Source organism: Octopus sinensis, linkage group LG10 (assembly GCF_006345805.1).
Source record: "Octopus sinensis linkage group LG10, ASM634580v1, whole genome shotgun sequence".
Lineage (NCBI taxonomy): Eukaryota > Metazoa > Mollusca > Cephalopoda > Octopoda > Octopodidae > Octopus > Octopus sinensis.
In genome coordinates this window covers 27,648,644-27,667,012 of record NC_043006.1, presented here as the reverse complement: position 1 = coordinate 27,667,012, position 18,369 = coordinate 27,648,644, and the positions used below count along the sequence as shown (strand labels likewise).

Sequence of the window (18,369 nt, the reverse complement as noted above, 5' to 3'; positions counted from 1 at the left end):
GGTGGTTTCTCTCTCACTTTGCTTAATTTAGGCTTTTTGAACACACTTTCTTCACTTTTCACACTTGCAGGTGAAGCAATCAAGAGAAGTCTGCTTTTTCCTGCATTTCAAAATGTTAGGAAAATGCACATGAGCTGTCTCATTAAATAAAGCAGCTGCATCACCTGTAGCTACTTTTTCAGGTTGATATTTTTCTACAAATCAGAAACTTATTGCCACTTTGCCAAAACTGCTTTTGTGTTACTCGTAGGTATAGCTTTCTCTGCTACACTGTCCTCCTCCAGGGAATCAATCTCTTCCACCTCATCCTAATGCTGCTCCTGAAGCTGCAGGAGTTCATCTGTCATCAGCTCCTCTGAGTGTTCCTTGACAAGATTGTTAATGTCCCCATCATCAACCTCGAGGCTCATGGACTTGCCAAGAAACACTATCTCCTTGTCTACAGATGTTTCAAACTCAAACCCCTTGAAGTTGCTTTTGGATATGTAGTCAGATAGATACATACATACATACATACATGTATATACACACACACACATATATATATATACATACACACATACACATCGTGCCAGGAGGAAAACGGACGTTAAACAATGATGATGATGAAAGCTAGAACATCCCAATGCTACACATATATCTCTGAACATTTGTAGAGATGAGCCACATTTGGAATAAAGAATTCAAATTCTCCACTTCACCTTCGAACATTCAATTTTAGGGAGAATCCCTTGATGAAAAGTGTGTGTTTCTGTGTTTGTGTGTGTGGTTGGGAACATGTTAATGTTTATACTGTGTAACTTCGATCACACCTCTTTCTGTTCCATGATTTTGCATTAGAGAACATTAGTATAATACTTACAAAATGTACTATCTCTTGCTTTTCTTCAAACATTCAATTTTGGAGAAAATTTTTTGATGAAATGTAGTTCCATTGCTTTTTGGTATTGTGAATCATCTTGTGCATATTTGTAAAAGGGAAGAATTTAGAATTTTCCGTCGCTGCATATTTCCAGATGATTACTTAATGGAATCTTGTGTAATTCTTCTTGTCGGATATGTTGCCTGTGGATTCTTGCATGTTGGCAGAGGGAATTATTTGTTTCGCCTATGTAATTTTCTTTGCAGTTTGGGCAGGTAATGCAGTATATGAGGTTTTTTGTTTTGCAGTTCATATCTGCATTTATTTTGACAAGGGATCCACACTTGAAGTTTATGTGGGAACCATTTTCCAAGTATTTGAAGTTGTTGATATTGTTGCGTGTTCCACATCTCCTATCTCCACATTCTTTTACTAAGAAATCCTATTCATTCTTTGATTTGAATTCTGCCCTTGTGAAGTGTTTTTAAGATTTTTTGGTTGGCATCTGCTATTCTGTCAGGTGTTTTCTCAATCAGAGTTTTCATTTTGGGGCTTCGTAGGAGTATAGGTAAGTTTGATTTTATGGTGTGAAAGCTGTTGGTTATTCCAGGACTGTGTGTGTTAATGAATGGAATGTGTTTTCATTAACTTTTTCCTTAGGTGTCTGAAGTTGGGTGATGTTCAGTTTCATCGCCTTTTTAATTCCCTCATTAATTAATCCATGTGGTTGCAAAGTGAGCTTCTTAACTACACAGCTATACCTATATATAAACTACAGAGAGGAATCAAATTTTGTTGACAGCATTAAGTTCTATCATCAATCTAAATCAGAGGTTACCAAACTTTTCTCATTGTGGGCCAAATAACTGAGAGAATGATGAGTGTGGGCTGCATTACCAATAGAGTGAATGCACAAGAAATAAAGACAACCAACGTATTTATTTACTAAAAAGTTATCAAAGATGGTGATTTTAGTACTGGGTGCTTTTTACATGCCACTGGCACTAGTGACATTGCTAAGTAACTTGCAAGACTGAAAAAGAAAAAAGAAAGAGAAAAAGGAAAGAGTTCTCACTGCTAAGTGGGGAGTATTTGAGAGAGGAAGGTGTCTTTATACTGGATACTGATAGACTAAAGTAAGATAAAGTGACAAGTACAGTTGTCTTGCTATAGAGGAGATACATGGCTACTCTGTATTCTATACAGAGGTGGGTGGGAGTAGTTGAGAAGATAAAAGTAAGGTAGTGATGGAGTACCAGAGCAAACTCTGAAGGTACAAGAACATGAGCTTTAGTGAGAATATAAACTTTGGGTCTGAGAGGGAATAGAAATTGAATTCTTTTGTAAGAGCATTCTATATATAGAACAAGATCATCAGGAGGAATGGTTTTTTTTTTTAAAGGCATACCAATTGAAAGTATTGTATAATAATTTCCATTACTTCACATTTGTGGAAATAGAAGAATATCTAGTAATGAAAATTGTTAGTAGATTCTTTATTCAACCTGGTAGCTTTCTGCAATATTGGTGACTGTATTATTCGCTGTTTCCTATACATCGGAGGGAACAGATTTTATGTAGGCATGTCACTAGTAAGTACTCATCATTATCAAAGCTCAAGGAAGCTGAAACATATCTGGCATTCTCATGGGTCACTGCTGGGACAATGTTTGTCTCATTCTGATACATATTGTTTTTAACACAGCATGTCTATGTAGACATTTTCTCTCAGGAAAAATCTTCTTCAACAATAATTCATCTCTTAGCATTACATTTCATAATCCATTTCATGTAGCATTTAATTATGTATATCTACAATATTTTATTACAACAGGTTCCGAGCCACTCTATACCCGTGTCCGGAGACTCAAGCTGAAAGACGAGAAATGGCCATGGGAGTAATAACACGAATTGAGGATCTCAACACAGTAAGGATATAATTTTATTTTTGTTGTTCAACCAATTTATTCAAAACAATGTTTGTGTTTCAGCTTAAATTATATGACTTTTCTGATGTGTTCTTCTTAGGTTCTTGGCCAGACTCAAGATCATCGCCACCGAGTTTTGGTAGCTGCAGCCAAGAATATTAAAGTGTGGTTCATCAAAGTGAGGAAGATCAAAGCAATCTACCACACTTTGAATATGTTCAACTTGGATGTCACACAGAAGTGTCTCATTGCTGAATGTTGGTGTCCAGTTGCTGATCTTGATCGGATACAGCAAGCTTTACGTCGAGGAACTGTAAGTTACTATTCTTGTAATTAGCAAGTGTTGATGTGTAAAATTCTTGTATATATATGAGCGCCATACTAATACAATTGTTCGTTTGTTTTCCACCTGCCTTCGTCTTTTGTTTATTTTCATAAAGCTTCCCTATATATATATATATATATATACAAAATTAAATGAATGATAATCACTGCATGGAGGTCTAATACAGTTTGCAGAAAGTTCTGAATTTGCAGCCAGTTATAAAAATAAAGAAATTCAGAATCAATGACATTCTGTCGATAGATTGATAGCTGGCTTTCTGACAAAAATATTTAACTTATATTGATTTTTTTTCATCTAATTATAAACAATGGTCTCTCATAGTAGTCTTACAAAATTGCATAACAAATACTAGGAGTACTTTTAGAGCTAAAAACTACTTCAGCTCTGATCGGTTGTTTACCTTCTATGAAGTTTAAATAAGACTGACACTGGAGTTCTCTTCACATCTATAGCCAGTGTTGCTGCTGCTTTACACACAGACATTCTAGACCAAATCCAAAAGAAGGCCATTTCACAGCTTGGCAAAGATTCAGTCACCAGCAGGTTTGAACCATCAGCTCACAGATGACACATGGTTTCTTCTCTTTCTGCTATTGCTTTTACAATGGCCCTTGAACTAATCTTGCTACCCTGAGAGCCCCCATTTCCTACTGTGTCTTAGCTCCCAAATTCTGTGTTAAATACTTTGTCCTCTTCCCTCTTAAAATAACCCAGTTGGATAGCACCCCCATGCTCATGTTTTCCCACAAGCACCACTTCATAGATGTCTAAACTTATCATCACTATACAAATCTTACCAGTCTGTGATTATCTTCAAAAGGCATGGGAACTGTACCTCTCCTATTAACAGACTTATAAAAATGTTACCATGATAAGGTACAGCAGAAGTATTATGTATAATTGATAAGTGTCATTAGAACAATGAACTGAGTTCAACTATTTCCAAAGGTATGGAGAAATTCATCATTAATCATTATTTAAATATCCATGTTCCCTGTTGCCTTGGATAAGACAGTTTGACAAGATCTGATCTGTTTCATGCTCCAGTGTCTATTTTGGCATGGCTTCTTTGGCTGGATACCTTTCTTAATGCCAACCATCTTAAAGCCTGTACTGGCTGCTTTATTCATACCTCTAGCATTAATGAGGTCACCTTGCTGCTTGCAAGGCTATATAAATATCAACATCTTCAGAAAAGGCCCAACAATTTTTCTAGGTGAAAGAACTCAATGTAATTTATATATTTCAGTCCAGTTTATGATATAAACTTTCCATGTGCTAATTATTCATTAATGTTGTTATTTTCAGGAAAGAAGTGGTAGTAGTGTACCATCTATACTAAACCGGATGGTTACAAAGCAAGAACCTCCTACCTATAACCGTACTAACAAATTCACTGAAGCATTCCAAGCTATAGTAGATGCTTATGGAGTAGCATCATACAGAGAGGTTAACCCAGGTAAATTAATTGATACTTTCTTATGTAATTATGTGTGTAACATGCAAAACTTATTAGGAAAAATGTGTTGGGTATGTGTGCGCATGCATGTTTTTGTTCCTTCTGATAAGTTGGGGAAGAAGGGGAAATGTTGTTGACCTTTATAGACCCTCCTATTTTCATTGGACTTATGTGATCATATGATTGACGTTCAATTTGGATGTATGTTCAAACTGAACATCAGTCACACCAGTCTGCAAGATAGATTGTCTGCAGGGAAAATTTTCTTGGGGAAGGAACCATGTAACTGAATGGTTACAACACTGTGAACTCAATGAACTAAAGGCAACCAAAGGCCAGGTGGATGTATTTAATTGGTTGGCATCCTTTGTGTGTGTGTGTGTGTCAGTAAAAAGTAAGCAATGTTTGAAACAGGAAATTCATCACAATATATTTCAACAATGTGGAAATTTTATTCATCAAAGTAAGTACTATTATAATCAACACGTGTTTGCCAACGAGTTACAAGTTTGTTTATTCTGGTAGCATAAAAATCTGGCGTTCTGGAACTGATGAACTCTTTGAACTCATTTCAACATCAGTTTGATTTTTTAACTCCTCTCGCAGTAAACCATCAAGGTGCTTGAAAAAGTGGTAGTCGGTAGGAGAAAGGTGTGGGGAATAAGCTGGGCGAGGAAGAACTTTGTAGGCAAGTTCTCTCAACTTCTGGAATGTCATTAGTGAAACATGGTTGAGAATTGTCATGAAGAATGATTGGCCCTCTTCTGTTGACCAGTCTGGACAGAGGAGTAGTAGTTTTTCATTCATTTTGGCAATTTCATGGCAATATGTTTCTGCAGTAATGGTTTTTCCAGGTTTTAGGAAGTTATAGGGGATGAGTCCAGCAGTACACCACCAAGCAGTCACCGTAGCCTTCTTTTTGAAGAGCTCAGGTTTAGGGAAAATTTTGGTTTTTCATTTTGGTCCAGCCATTGTGAAGAACATTTTTTATTACTGTACATAATGCTCTTTTCATTGCAAGTTAAAATAGGTTTGAGAAATGTATCAGTCTGGTTATGGAGAAGAAATGACAAGCAAATTTCATATCTGCACATTTTCTGATTTTCTTTCAAATTGTGTGGTACCCATTTGTTGAGCTTTTTTGATTTTCTGATTGCATGCAAATGGTTGCAGCCAGTTTTCTAACTAACTTGAAGTTTTTTTTTGCCAGTTCTTGAGCGGTTTTACGTGGATCTTTCTCAGTGACAGTTTTTAATTGACCGTCATCAATGACAGATGGGTATCCACTGCACTCATGATCTTCAAGGCTCAAGTCTCCACTGTGAAATCATTTAAACCCTTTTCAAGCTGACCACTCACTGGTCATTCAAATATCACGCTTTGACAGTTCCATTTCAGATGATTGCAACAATGGTGAAAAAAAATATCAGTGTTAATTTATTGATGCATTTGGGAAATTAGGGTTAGGGTTATCAAATGTTATAAAAAAATTCAAAGCTCTGCAAAAATCCCATACAAATTCTTCATGGTTCAAAACGTTGCTTATTTTTTACTCAACCTGGTGTATACATATATATAAATAAACCACATGATGAATAGTTCAAACCTTACTACAGCTGTTGTCTTATGCCCCTGATGAAAGCTGCTAACTTTGCTAGCTCTGATTTGTTTGACTAAAACAGGTTCTATTCCTCCACACTTAACAAAAAAAAAAAGGGTGTCATCCAACTGTAAGAACAAATACTTAAATATTGAGCCAGTGAAAGCCCCTTGACACAATTGCACTACTTGCAAGGAGTAGCAGCCAGATTTCCCTCAAATCACAAAATGATGGTGAATAATGTTGTTCTAGAAATACTCTGTCTAAAAAACAAAACAAAAAAACCAGTTGGCCACAATTGGAATCAAAATTTTCATCAAAGTTTACTAGTTGCTAAATACAGTAGCAGGTGTTCCAATGTATGCCAAGTCACAGTAAACTAGCATTTCAAAGTTTATGCGTAACTAATGCACCCCATCCCATATATATTCGTAGATGGGAGGTAACACTCTAAAAGAGGCAACACAAGTCAAGTTTGCCATTTGATAAATAGAGATGGATAAAACAAGTACTTGACTAAGCACCAAAGTTGTTGATATTGACTAAAGCCCTTGAAAGTGGGGTCTCAGCATATCTGCAATTCAATCATTATTTTGTATCAAAATGAATTTTCTGAATTGTTCTTAAATCCTTCAAACAACACAATGTTTGGCAAGTTGGAATTGTTGTTTGTGAGAAGAGAAAAATACATTTTGAAAGGTCATAAATAGTGTTAACTCAATTTGCAGAAAGTTTTTGACTGGAGATTCGCTCAGTGAGAATGCTTGTGCTGTGACTCCTGTGATTCTTTGTCCATTGAATCGGCTCTGTGGTTAAGAAGCTTCCTGTGTATGTAGTTTTGGGTTCAGTCCTACTGGGTGGTACCTTAGGCATGTCCACTATAGTCTTGGAACAACCAAAGTTCTTTGAGTAAATTTGTTAGAAACTGAAAGAAGCCTGTTGTATATGTATGTGTGTGTATACACATATACATATATTTGTATGTGTGTGTGTGTGTGTGTGTATATATCGCCATGTTGATTCGTTAGCTACTGCACGCATTTTTTTTCTCTCCTTCTTTCTGTGTTTTTCTCTCTCTGTGTATCTTTCTGTTGAAGAGCGTAGGCTCGAAACGTTAAAGACTTGTTTTATTTATATTTCCTGAGCGCCATACTAATACAATTGTTCGTTTGTTTTCCACCTGCCTTCGTCTTTTGTTTATTTTCATAAAGCTTCCCGTTATATATATATATATATATATATATATATATATATATATATATATTGAATCACTAGAGTTAAAGTCTGGTCAGAGTGACCAATGATTTTGCATCCATGAAAGCCACAGCTCATCAGACTTATCAGACGCTTTGTGTGTGTGTGTGTATGTGTACATTTACACACACACTCACACACACACATCATCATCGTTTAACGTCCGTTCTCCATGCTAGCATGGGTTGGACTGTTTGACCGGAGATCTGGGAAGCCAGAAGGCTGCACCAGGCTCCAGTCTGATCTGGCAGTGTTTCTACAGCTGGATGCCCTTCCTAACGCCAACCACTCTGTGAGTGTAGTGGGTGCTTTTTACGTGCCACCGGCACGGAAGCCAGTGAAGGCGGCACTGGCATCGGCCACGTTCGGATGGTGGTTTTTACGTGCCACCGGCACGGAAGCCAGTCTGGACGGCACACACATATAGAAAATACACTTTAATTGAAATACAGTTTCCCCAGTATTAAACATATCTAATATAATAAATGTGAGTGTCAGTGTGTCACACTTTTTCAACTTTACTCCTAGAGGCCATAGTCCAACATATCATACCATTTTGGAATCAGGCTGACTCCATGAGTGAATTTAAAACATTCTGGGTTGAATCTGGACCTGAAATCCTGAAATTCTGGATTCCTATGTTTCCATTACTGTGATTGTTTTCAGTGATTTTTTTTACATGATTTTTGTAAAGGAAGGTTTTGACTTGTTGTTTAGCCCTAGTTTATCACTTTTTAGTGGTATTATTTATCCTATTGTTTTTAGTGTATCTAAGTTCAACATTTCCAATGTATCCTTCCTTTGTTTTTAAATTGTAGGGTTTGATTTGAGGAAACTTGTCTATTTATTTCTAGTAGATCAAGCAACCTCAAAGAAGTTCTCTCCTTGTCCTTGATTATGCTTAGTATTTTTGTTATGTTTACGTACATTTAAATATTTAAATGAATGAGTATAATACATACTGTATATCTGAATATTTTCATAAGGAAGTGTATAATGCATATTGTATATTTAAGTAAAGTAGTATGATATATATTGCATCTTTTGTTTTTTACTTGTTTCAGTCATTATACTGTGGCCATGCCTTGTAGAATTTTTTGTGAAATGAATTGACCCCAGTACTTATTTTTTGTTAAGCCTGGTACTTGTTCTAGCAGTTTCTTTTGCTGAACTGCTAAGTTCCAGGGATGTAAACACACCAACTCTGGTTGTTGAGCAGTACATGTGTTATATATCTTCAAATGAAGGCATATAACACATGTATATTTACATATATAATTGAAGATGTATAGTATATATTGTTTATTCATGTTTAAATGAAGAAGTTTAATATATATTGTATATTTTATCTTTAATAATCTTTTCTTTCTCTCATCTTTTCTAGCTCCCTTTACAATTATAACATTCCCCTTTTTATTTGCTGTGATGTTTGGAGATGCTGGACATGGCTTCTTGATGACCCTCTTTGCAGTTTGGATGATTGTGAGGGAAAAAGTATTATCAACCAAAAAAGGGGATAATGAGGTAACTTTTTGCATTTTTCAAGCTCATTGTTTTTGTTACTCTTTTCATCTAAATCCAAGTCATATTTAAAGACATTCTAGATGTGACCATTCCTTTTATTTTTTTTTCATACATACAGTATCTAAAAATACATTAACAAATTTGTCCTTCAATTTTTATGAGAGTGGGTATGATTTAAAAAAAAATTGTATGTTATTTCAAGCAGATTGTCAGCAACATCTAAAGGCTCTCTCCATTGATAATTTATATTGTTGTATGTAGGAGATCTATGTTCTCAGTAGATTTGTTTATACAACATAGTTGTACTAATAATGTATGTTGTATATGCACATGTATATACATTTACAGATAACTGAAATTTGTCTGCTATTTATTAGCAGGTCAAGTAACCACATAGGAGATCCCTTAGTACAGTGGTTTTCAACCAGGGTTCCGCAGAACCTTAGGGTTCCGCAAGAAGTTACAAAACTGCTAAAATCGGCAGTAATTTTTAATTCACCTATTAAATTATTGCACAGGGGTTCCTCGAGCCAGTGGAATGGTTCCTTGGGGTTCTGCTCCAGCAAATAGTTTGAAAAGCACTGCCTTAGTAAATTATGAATGTATATTTTTATCTATATATAAAAGTGAAATGGCCGAAAGTGTCTCATTTAGTGGTTATGCAGGGTTCAGTGGCAGTAGGCTTGCTCGGATTGCAGCGAAAATTTACAGTGACATGTAAAATGATGCGAGGAAGTGACTGGACTAGGTTAGAAATCTCCATCTCAAAAGCTGTGGTCACTAGGGCAACAAAACCCAGACTTTGACATGTGTTTGGAGTTTCTCTCTTTCGGACATCACCATGTCTTCTTCAATCTCTCTCTTTCCCCACTTCCTTCAAATTTCTCTCTATAATGACATTTGACAGCTTCCACTCTCTTTCTCTCTCTGCCTTCGCCATCTCTCTGTCACTCCTCTCTCTCTGTATGTCTGTCTGTATCTATAGAGAGAAAGCGTTGACAGCTGCAAAAGTTTAAATATTCCCACCACAGGTCTTTTACAACGGTGAATTATTATCGCCCACCACCACCGCACAATCATGATAACAGATATTTATTGTATCAATTTATATATATGTGTGTGTGTGTGTGTGTGTATATATATATATATATATATATATATATATATATATATATATATATATAAAATGTGTATACATATATATTATGTATATTGTTGGCACTCCATCAGTTACGACAACAAGGGTTCCAATTGATCCGATCAATGGAACAGCCTGCTTGTGAAATTAATGTGCAAGTGGCTGAGCACTCCACAGACATGTATATCCTTAACGTAGTTCTCGGGGGAGATTCAGCATGACACAGAGTGTGTTAAGGCTGGCCCTTTGAAATACATGTACAACAGAAACAGAAAGATAGAGAGAGAAAAAGTTGTGGTGAAAGAGTACAGCAGGGTTTGCCACAACACCCGCTCTGGGAATCAAAACTGCGATCCTACGACCGTGAGTCCGCTGCCCGAACCACTGGGCCATTGCGCCTCCAATTATGTATATATATAATTTATATCTATATATATATGTGTGTATATATATATATATATATTATATATATATATATATATATATATATATATGTGTGGTGTGTGTGTGTGTGTGTGTGGTGTGTGTGTGTGTGTGTGTGTGTGAATACATATGTATATATAATGCACACACACATATATATATATATATAATGTGTGATTGAACTGAAAATATGCTCACACATGTTAAAACTGCTGGCGCGTTTGCATGGCAACTTTGAGTTTGCTCAATTGAAAGGTGTGGCCTCTAGGGCAAAATTCCTCATCTTTTAAAATGTGGCCTGAGTAGGCCTGAATGAAATCGGGTTATAATAACCAAATAAGTAAAACAATGAAAAACTATGCCATTTTAATCCTGAGCAAGGTCGGGTGTCTCTGTAAGTCTGCTACATATTTGTGAAAAGGACGGACGTTGTCTCACAAGCAGTTGAGCAGGTAAAAGTGTTAGTAAATGTGGTCAGATTGAGCTGAAAATTTGTACACCTCTGTTAAAAGTGCTGGCAAGTTTGCATGGCAACTTTGAGTTTGCTCAATTGAAAGGCGTTGCCTCAAGGGCAAAATTCGTCATCTTTTAAAATGTGATCTGCATAGACCCAAATGAAATCGGGTGAATACCAAAATGAGTAAAACAGTAATAAACTATTTTAATCTCGAGCAAGGTCGGGTTTCTCTGCTAGTATTATATAAAGGTAAACCACGAATGCCATTGGCTTATTTTTTTTTATACCTGAACTAACCAGTAGCTAAATTTAAATAATAACCATACACCTCTCTTTTAAAACAACTATTCTTCATAATCATCAGATACATGTCTGTAGTAGCATACGTTGAACTATACTGTATCATCAGGAGAAACTTAATCTTCTAAAGTCCACTCAAACTAGTTTTTTACCTTTTGTTTCCACTTTGACTGTTATTTTATACACTGTCTCTCATTCAGAATATGACATTTGTTTTAGGTACCTGTTTTTTCTCATCTAGATATGCCCAATAATGTCTTTGATGCCACAGCTGCTTTCTCAAATTTCTTGCATTCAGTGAAATGTTAGGTTTACATTGAAAAAGATGGTCTTGGCTGCTATAGGTCTAGGGGGCCTATGTATGCTGTGGTTTGCTGTCAGTAAATAAATGCCATAGACAGGTATTGCTTTACCTGACAGCTTATAATGCTGATAAGACAGTCCTGCATACAGCATAGATCTGTTGATACATATATATTTGTCTAGAGAAAGAAACCCTTTATGAGTAATTCTAGATATTAGTTTACTTGTCTCAGCAAACTTACCTGAAACTATTTTCACTACTCAATGTTGTTGACATTAAAAATAACCAAATTAGAAAACTCTTGTCTGAATATACATGACTAGTAAAGTAATTTATGCTTTGTTGAATTGAATTTAGAAATGTTTGATTTAATGAAGTGGACAAGCAGTTTTGGTACTGCCCACTTTTCCTAAATTTACTGATAACTTCTGGATTATTTTTATTAAGTGCTTTGTAATCTTTTGTAGATCTGGAATACCACATTTGGTGGGCGCTATATAATTCTACTTATGGGAATTTTTTCCATATATACTGGTTTCTTGTATAATGATGTATTTTCAAAATCTCTCAATATATTTGGATCATCATGGTATACTAACAAAACTGTGCCGTAAGTATTTAAATTTGATTTTTGAAAGACTGACCCTTTCAGTAGCAACTCACCTGAAACCACTTCTGCTTATTTCATACAAATGCTCTATTTTGGAATGTTCATGTTTAAATTAAAATCTTTCTTTATAAATTTGATTTAGATTTTTTCCTTTAGTTATAAACAGTATTTTAATAATGACATAGTTATTTTACTAAATTCTTTTCAATTACTGATTATTTTCAAAAATAACTGAAACACACAAAGGTCTAGTAAGCATGACAACCTCTCTAGTGTTTGTGCCACAAAAAAATCTACTCTGTACAAACAGATAAATGGTTGGCATATGAACAGAGAAAATGTAGGACTGTGAGGTCCTTATAGCCCTGTGTTACTGAGGACTAATCAATCCCTCTAGTGTTGCTATAAAATAATGCCCCTTGTACACTCTTTAAAATGGTTAGAAATACCAAGCTAAAGGAGCACCAATTTATGGGATCAGTGACTCCCAGCTACTGATTATCCAAATCATGACAATCCTGTCCAACTCATGCCAGTATCGACGAGTATGTTGGGCCTGAGTTTTTATGGCCAGATATCCTTTGTGTTGCCAAACCCCTCTTATTTCCAAGTGGGATAATAATTTCCTAGTCTATTGAATAACAAACAGCTCAGATATGCTGTCAGTGTGGACTGCAACATTATCAGGAAACAATTGTTTTCAAACTAGTGGAAGCAAAGGCAATATGGACTATCACAAACATACTTTCTCTTTTCTCTCTCACTCTTCTCCCTCCCTCCCCCCTCTCTCAATAGGATTCTTTCAGTTTCCATTTACCAAACCCACTTACAAGGCTTTGGCCAGCTTTGGACTATAGTAGAAGATACTTACCCAAAGGACTGAATTTGAAGCCACTTGGATGGGAAGCAAATTTCTTATCCACACTGCCATGCTTGAAATGAAACTCAAAATTGATGTGGTAAATCTATTTTTGGTACACATGGAGAATGGAAACAAAGGAGACATATGTTTAAAATTATCACATTGCTATGATGGTTTGGGAAGTTTTTAAAAAATGTGGTTTTCAATGCTTAATACTCCAGATGCACTGAGTGAAACTTCAATGAAGACATTTATTTAGAAATGCAATTTGTTAATTTTCAGTAAAGGAAGCAGTATCATATTCAATCCTGGGACCATGTATAGCTCCACGCCTTATCCAATTGGTTTGGATCCAGTAAGTATATCACTATAATTTCTTTATATTTTCATACTCTTTTAGGTTTATATTGCTACCAGTAACTTTTTAACACCATACTGTAGATGTAAGTTCTTAAGGAACTAAGTCTATGATAAATTTGATTTTCAGTTGTAGCTATTTCACTTTTTTTTATGTGTGTTACTGTTATTCATGGAGAAGGTGTGTGCAAGAAAAAAAAACTACACTGGTATGGTCATGTGATGCATATGGACGAGGACAGCTGTGTAAACAAGTGCCGATCTAACTGTGGAGGGAACCTGTGGAAGAGGTAGACCTAGGAAAACACAAGATGAGGTGGTAAAGCATGATCTTCAAATGTTGAGTCTCACAGAGGTGATGACAAGTGAATGAAACCTTTTGCGATTTGCTGTACTTGAGAAGACATGTCAAACCAAGTGAAATCATAGTCATGACCAGTGCTGGTGACATGTAAAAGGCACCCATGCCAGTGACACCTAAAATCTACACTCTTGGAGTGGTTGGCATTAAGAAGGGCATCCATCTGTAGAAACCAAGTCAAACCAGGCTAGAGCCTGGTACAGCTCTCTGGCTTACCAGTTCCAGTCAAACCATCAAACCCATGCTGACATGGAAAACAGACACTAAATGATGATAATGATGATGATGGTATAAACTCATCTGAGACAGTCCTTGATTCAAACTTCTTCTTTTAAAGTGATCTAATTTAAAACCTTCCTTCATAATCTCATGTTAATTTATGTTCCAGGTGCCAGCTTAATCATCATCATCATCATCAAACGTCATTTTCGTACTGGCAGAATTGTTAGGACACCAGCCAAAATGCTTAGTGTCATTTCATCTGTCTATATGTCCTGAGTTTGAATTTTGCCAAGGACAGCTTTGCCTCCTATCCTTTTGGGGTCAATAAAATAATACCAGTCAAGTACTTTGTTTGATGTACTCAACTTCCCCTTCTCCTTTAAAATCTGCTGGCCCTGTGCTAAAATTTGAAACTATTATTATTATTATTATCATTATTTTTATTATAAGGTGGTGAGCAGATGGAATGCTTAGTGGTATTTCATCTGCTGCTATGTTCTGAGTTCAAATTCTGCTACGGTCGACTTTGTCTTTCATCCTTTCAGAGTCGATAAACTAAGTACCAGTTGCATACTGGGGTTGATGGCCTCCTCCCCAAAAATTTCAGACCTTGTACCTATAGTAGAAAGGATTATTACTATTATTATTATTATTATAAGGCGGCAGGCTGGCAGCATCATTAACATGTACAAAATGTTTAGTAGCATTTTGTCTGTCTTTATGTTCTGGATTCAAATTCTGTCAAGGTCAACTTCACCTTTTATCCTTATGAGGTTGATAAAATAAGTACCAGTCATGTACTGAGGTTGATGTTATAGACTAACCCCTTCCCCCAAAATTTCAGGCCTTGTACCTATAACAGAAAGAATTATTGTTGTCATTGGCAGCAAGCTAGCAGAATTGTCAGAGCATCTGCCAAAAGGCCTGTCAGTATTTCTTCTGATTCCTTCATTACAATCTTAGTTCAAATTCCATTGGGATCAACTTTGCTACTCACCCCTTTATGGTTGATAAAAGAAAGTATCAGTCAAGTACTGGGTCAATGACACTAATTAACCCCCTCCTTTGCACCTTTGTTAGAAAACATTACTATTATATTTTCTTTATACTGTGTTATTTCAGGCTTGGCAGTTCTCTCAGAACAAAATCACTTTCACTAATTCTTTCAAGATGAAAACTTCTATTATACTTGGTGTGTCTCAAATGATGTTTGGTGTTTTCCTGAGTTTATCAAACCACAGGTAATATATGTAATAGCTTTTATTCTTACAAAGCATGTATTCTTATTTTCAGAATCACCCTATAGTCTGGCCCTGCCAAATCCCACCATAACAGCAATCATTTGGATTTTCTTTTTCTTTTTTATTTGTTTTGCTACTTGTTTTCATCAGTGCTACTATTTTTTAAATATTTTTTCTTGTAGTACTACTGATAATATATGTACTACTGTTAAGAAATCAGTATTTTAAAAAAAAGCAGAAATTAATATATTTTTTATTTTTATAACGTAAAATACATATACCCATCCCAGTTTTGTATTTCACTTCTATCTTAACTCAACACAATCTGAAATCAAACTCATATGTTATTACTCTCTATAACATTGTAGTAAAGAGTGTTTGCCAACAACATGGCAGTCCTGGTTTAGGACTGATGTCTCCTGGGGCTAAATTACAGCAACATTAGTTTTAAACCAGGACTGCCATGTTATGTTGGCAAACAAAGTTTACTACAAAGTACTGTTGCTGAATATCTCACATTGTGAGGTTAAAAAACAGTAATTTTCTAATGTGAAGACATTTCTAATATTTCAATTTTTCCATGAATCATCTCTCTTTACATTGTTGTAGGGTATATTTTCTCCAACATAATGTAAAAAAATCTTTTTTGTTTTATTGCAGATATTTCCAGAAACCATTGAATGTATTCTGTGAATTCATTCCTCAAATTATATTCCTCTCTTGTTTGTTTGGTTATCTGGTCATTTTAATTTTTGTGAAGTGGGTAAATTTTGATTACACAACTGCCGGTACAGCACCAAGTTTACTTATAGGTAAGTAGCTTTGAACACATACTAACAGTTTTTATTACTTTCTGAGGACTATAAAATAAGTGTTTTTAATCTTCATTTCATATTAGACAAAATGTTCATCACAGTATAATCATTGTTTAAAGCCTATGTTTCCATGCTGCCATGCTGCCATGAGTTAAATGGTGTGATAGGATCTTATGTGTCTGAAGACCAACATCTACTTTGGCATGGTCTCTACCCTTCCTAGCACCAACCACTTTACAGCATGTAATAAGGATTTTTGGAGGTTTTTTTGTGATATCATCCTTAGTGAGGTTATCTTGCAAGACAAAAATCCCTTTAAACAAACTAGGCCACAATATAGAAAGTTATGCTTTTATGCTATGGGATGACAGGTTATAATGACAGAGCAAAATTTAGAAAAAATAGGTTTCTTGCTGTAGAGGAGCTACACAGTTATTCATATTACAGAAGAGAGGGTGGGAGTGGCCAAGCTGGAGCTAAAAAGAGTTAAATATAGTGGTGATGAGGTGTCAGGGTGGGCCCTCAAAATACAAGGTAAGTGGAAATTAATAGGAACAGAAGAACAGGATGTGTGCATGGGTTAAGGTTGCAGGTGTGCATGGGAGAGTGTGAGATGGTTAGAGATTGGGGTTGAGTGAGAGGAGGAATATTATAAAGAACAAATGTTGAGGGATGATAAGTAGGGAAGAGAGGGTGATAACTGCAGAAATGGGGTAGGGTTGTGAAGAAGGCGATGGGTGACCAATGATGCATGAATTGGAGATGAAGTAGGGGAGAGGAGCTGACTGACAGTGTAGAAAATGCGGTGGGGAGAGAGTGAAGAGTAGCTGAATAGTAAATGATAATAATGACACAGTAGACAGAAGAAAGAGGTAGGATGAGAGAAAGGAAAAAGTAAGAGATAACATATGGTTGAGTAGGTTGTAAGACTGAGGGGAAAGACATAATGAATAGGGAGAGGAAGAAAGAAACTTTGGATTTTTTAGAATATTGCATTCTTAATGCAATTTACTTTACTCAAGTTTAAAGAAAACTTATGCATAGAAATTTTATTTCTTTTTTAGTTGCAATAGAAGCACATAATGGACTTATTGATAGTTATAGAGATAAAGAAACATATTTCAGTATGTAATCTTCTTTGTAATATCTTGATTAATTTTATTTATTTATTTTTTATTTTAGGTTTAATTAATATGTTCCTTTTTAAATATCCCAATAGTCCTTCATATGAGAAACCATTTTACTCTGGTCAGGTATGTATATCATAAATGCAAACTATTTAAAACTATTTGATTCAAGTTTAAATCCTCATCATTCATGAAGTAAAATAGCTGAGTAGATGAAGTGTTGGGCTTCCGGTTTGTGGAAGATATGTGTGTTTTGTTGTCTATGTTTTACTGAAATATATCTCTTAACAGGCGCAGGTGTAGCTGTGTGGTAAGAAGCTTGCTTTCCAACCACGTGGTTCTGAGTTCAGTCCCACTGTATGGCACTTTGGACAGGTGTCTTCTGCTATAACCTTGAGCCAACTAAAGCCTTGTGAGTAGATTTGAGAGACAGAATCTGAAAGATGCCCATCTTATATATATATATGTATGTGTGTGTGTGTCTATGTCTGTGTTTGTGTTTGTCCCCCACCACTATTTGGCAACCAGTGTTAGTGTGGTTACATTCCTGTAACTTAGTGGTTTGGCAAAAGAAATTGATCAAGTACTAGGCTTAAAAAAAAAAAGTACTGGGGTCAATTAATTTGTTTAAATATTCTTCAAGGTCATGCTCCAGCATGGCTTCAGTGTATTAACTGAAACAAATAAAAGATATAGAACAGCTACTCAGTTGTATGTAACTGAGTCCTTCACCTAGCCATAGGGCATAGTCTTTAGTTTATCACAGGTAACACTTCACAACTGATTCTCATCTACTTAACAGAACGTAAAATGAATTTCAAGTGCTAGCCTTATAAACCTTTTTGTTTCGTAAAAGAATTAACTTATTTTAGCTGTTGCAGATAGGCTCGAAAGAAGATTATGAATCTAGTATTATTGGAATTGTTTCTGCCAACTCACTAGTATACATTGTTATATTAGGTGTATCTATGTGGAGAAAAGATTATTGAAAATTGAAGTGATGCAGAAAATATTATTTTTATATAAATACTCCAACACCATTTTACAAGTTTAACAGACATTGGTGAAGGAAACAAACAATTATATTAGTTTAACCCTTTTGATACCAACCCACATGAGGCCACCGCTGGTTCTATGATGCAAACTTCCTGCTTTAAAGTGATCTAAATTAAAACCTTC

At 35.6% G+C, this 18,369-nt stretch overlaps 1 protein-coding gene across 5 annotated transcripts in view; it reads left to right on the top strand.

Moving 5' to 3' along the window:
- LOC115216617 (V-type proton ATPase 116 kDa subunit a1) overlaps window positions 1-18,369 on the top strand; it is a 153,638-nt gene that overhangs the window by 100,198 nt on the left and 35,071 nt on the right. For all 5 annotated transcript variants that reach the window (XM_036506447.1, XM_036506446.1, XM_029786097.2 and 2 more), the window contains exons 9-17: window positions 2,697-2,790; window positions 2,891-3,103; window positions 4,445-4,595; window positions 8,834-8,973; window positions 12,063-12,205; window positions 13,350-13,422; window positions 15,130-15,248; window positions 15,909-16,060; window positions 17,246-17,316. In XM_036506447.1, coding sequence (XP_036362340.1) covers window positions 2,697-2,790; window positions 2,891-3,103; window positions 4,445-4,595; window positions 8,834-8,973; window positions 12,063-12,205; window positions 13,350-13,422; window positions 15,130-15,248; window positions 15,909-16,060; window positions 17,246-17,316 — 1,156 coding nt within the window. The remainder of the gene's footprint in view (window positions 1-2,696; window positions 2,791-2,890; window positions 3,104-4,444; window positions 4,596-8,833; window positions 8,974-12,062; window positions 12,206-13,349; window positions 13,423-15,129; window positions 15,249-15,908; window positions 16,061-17,245; window positions 17,317-18,369) is intronic.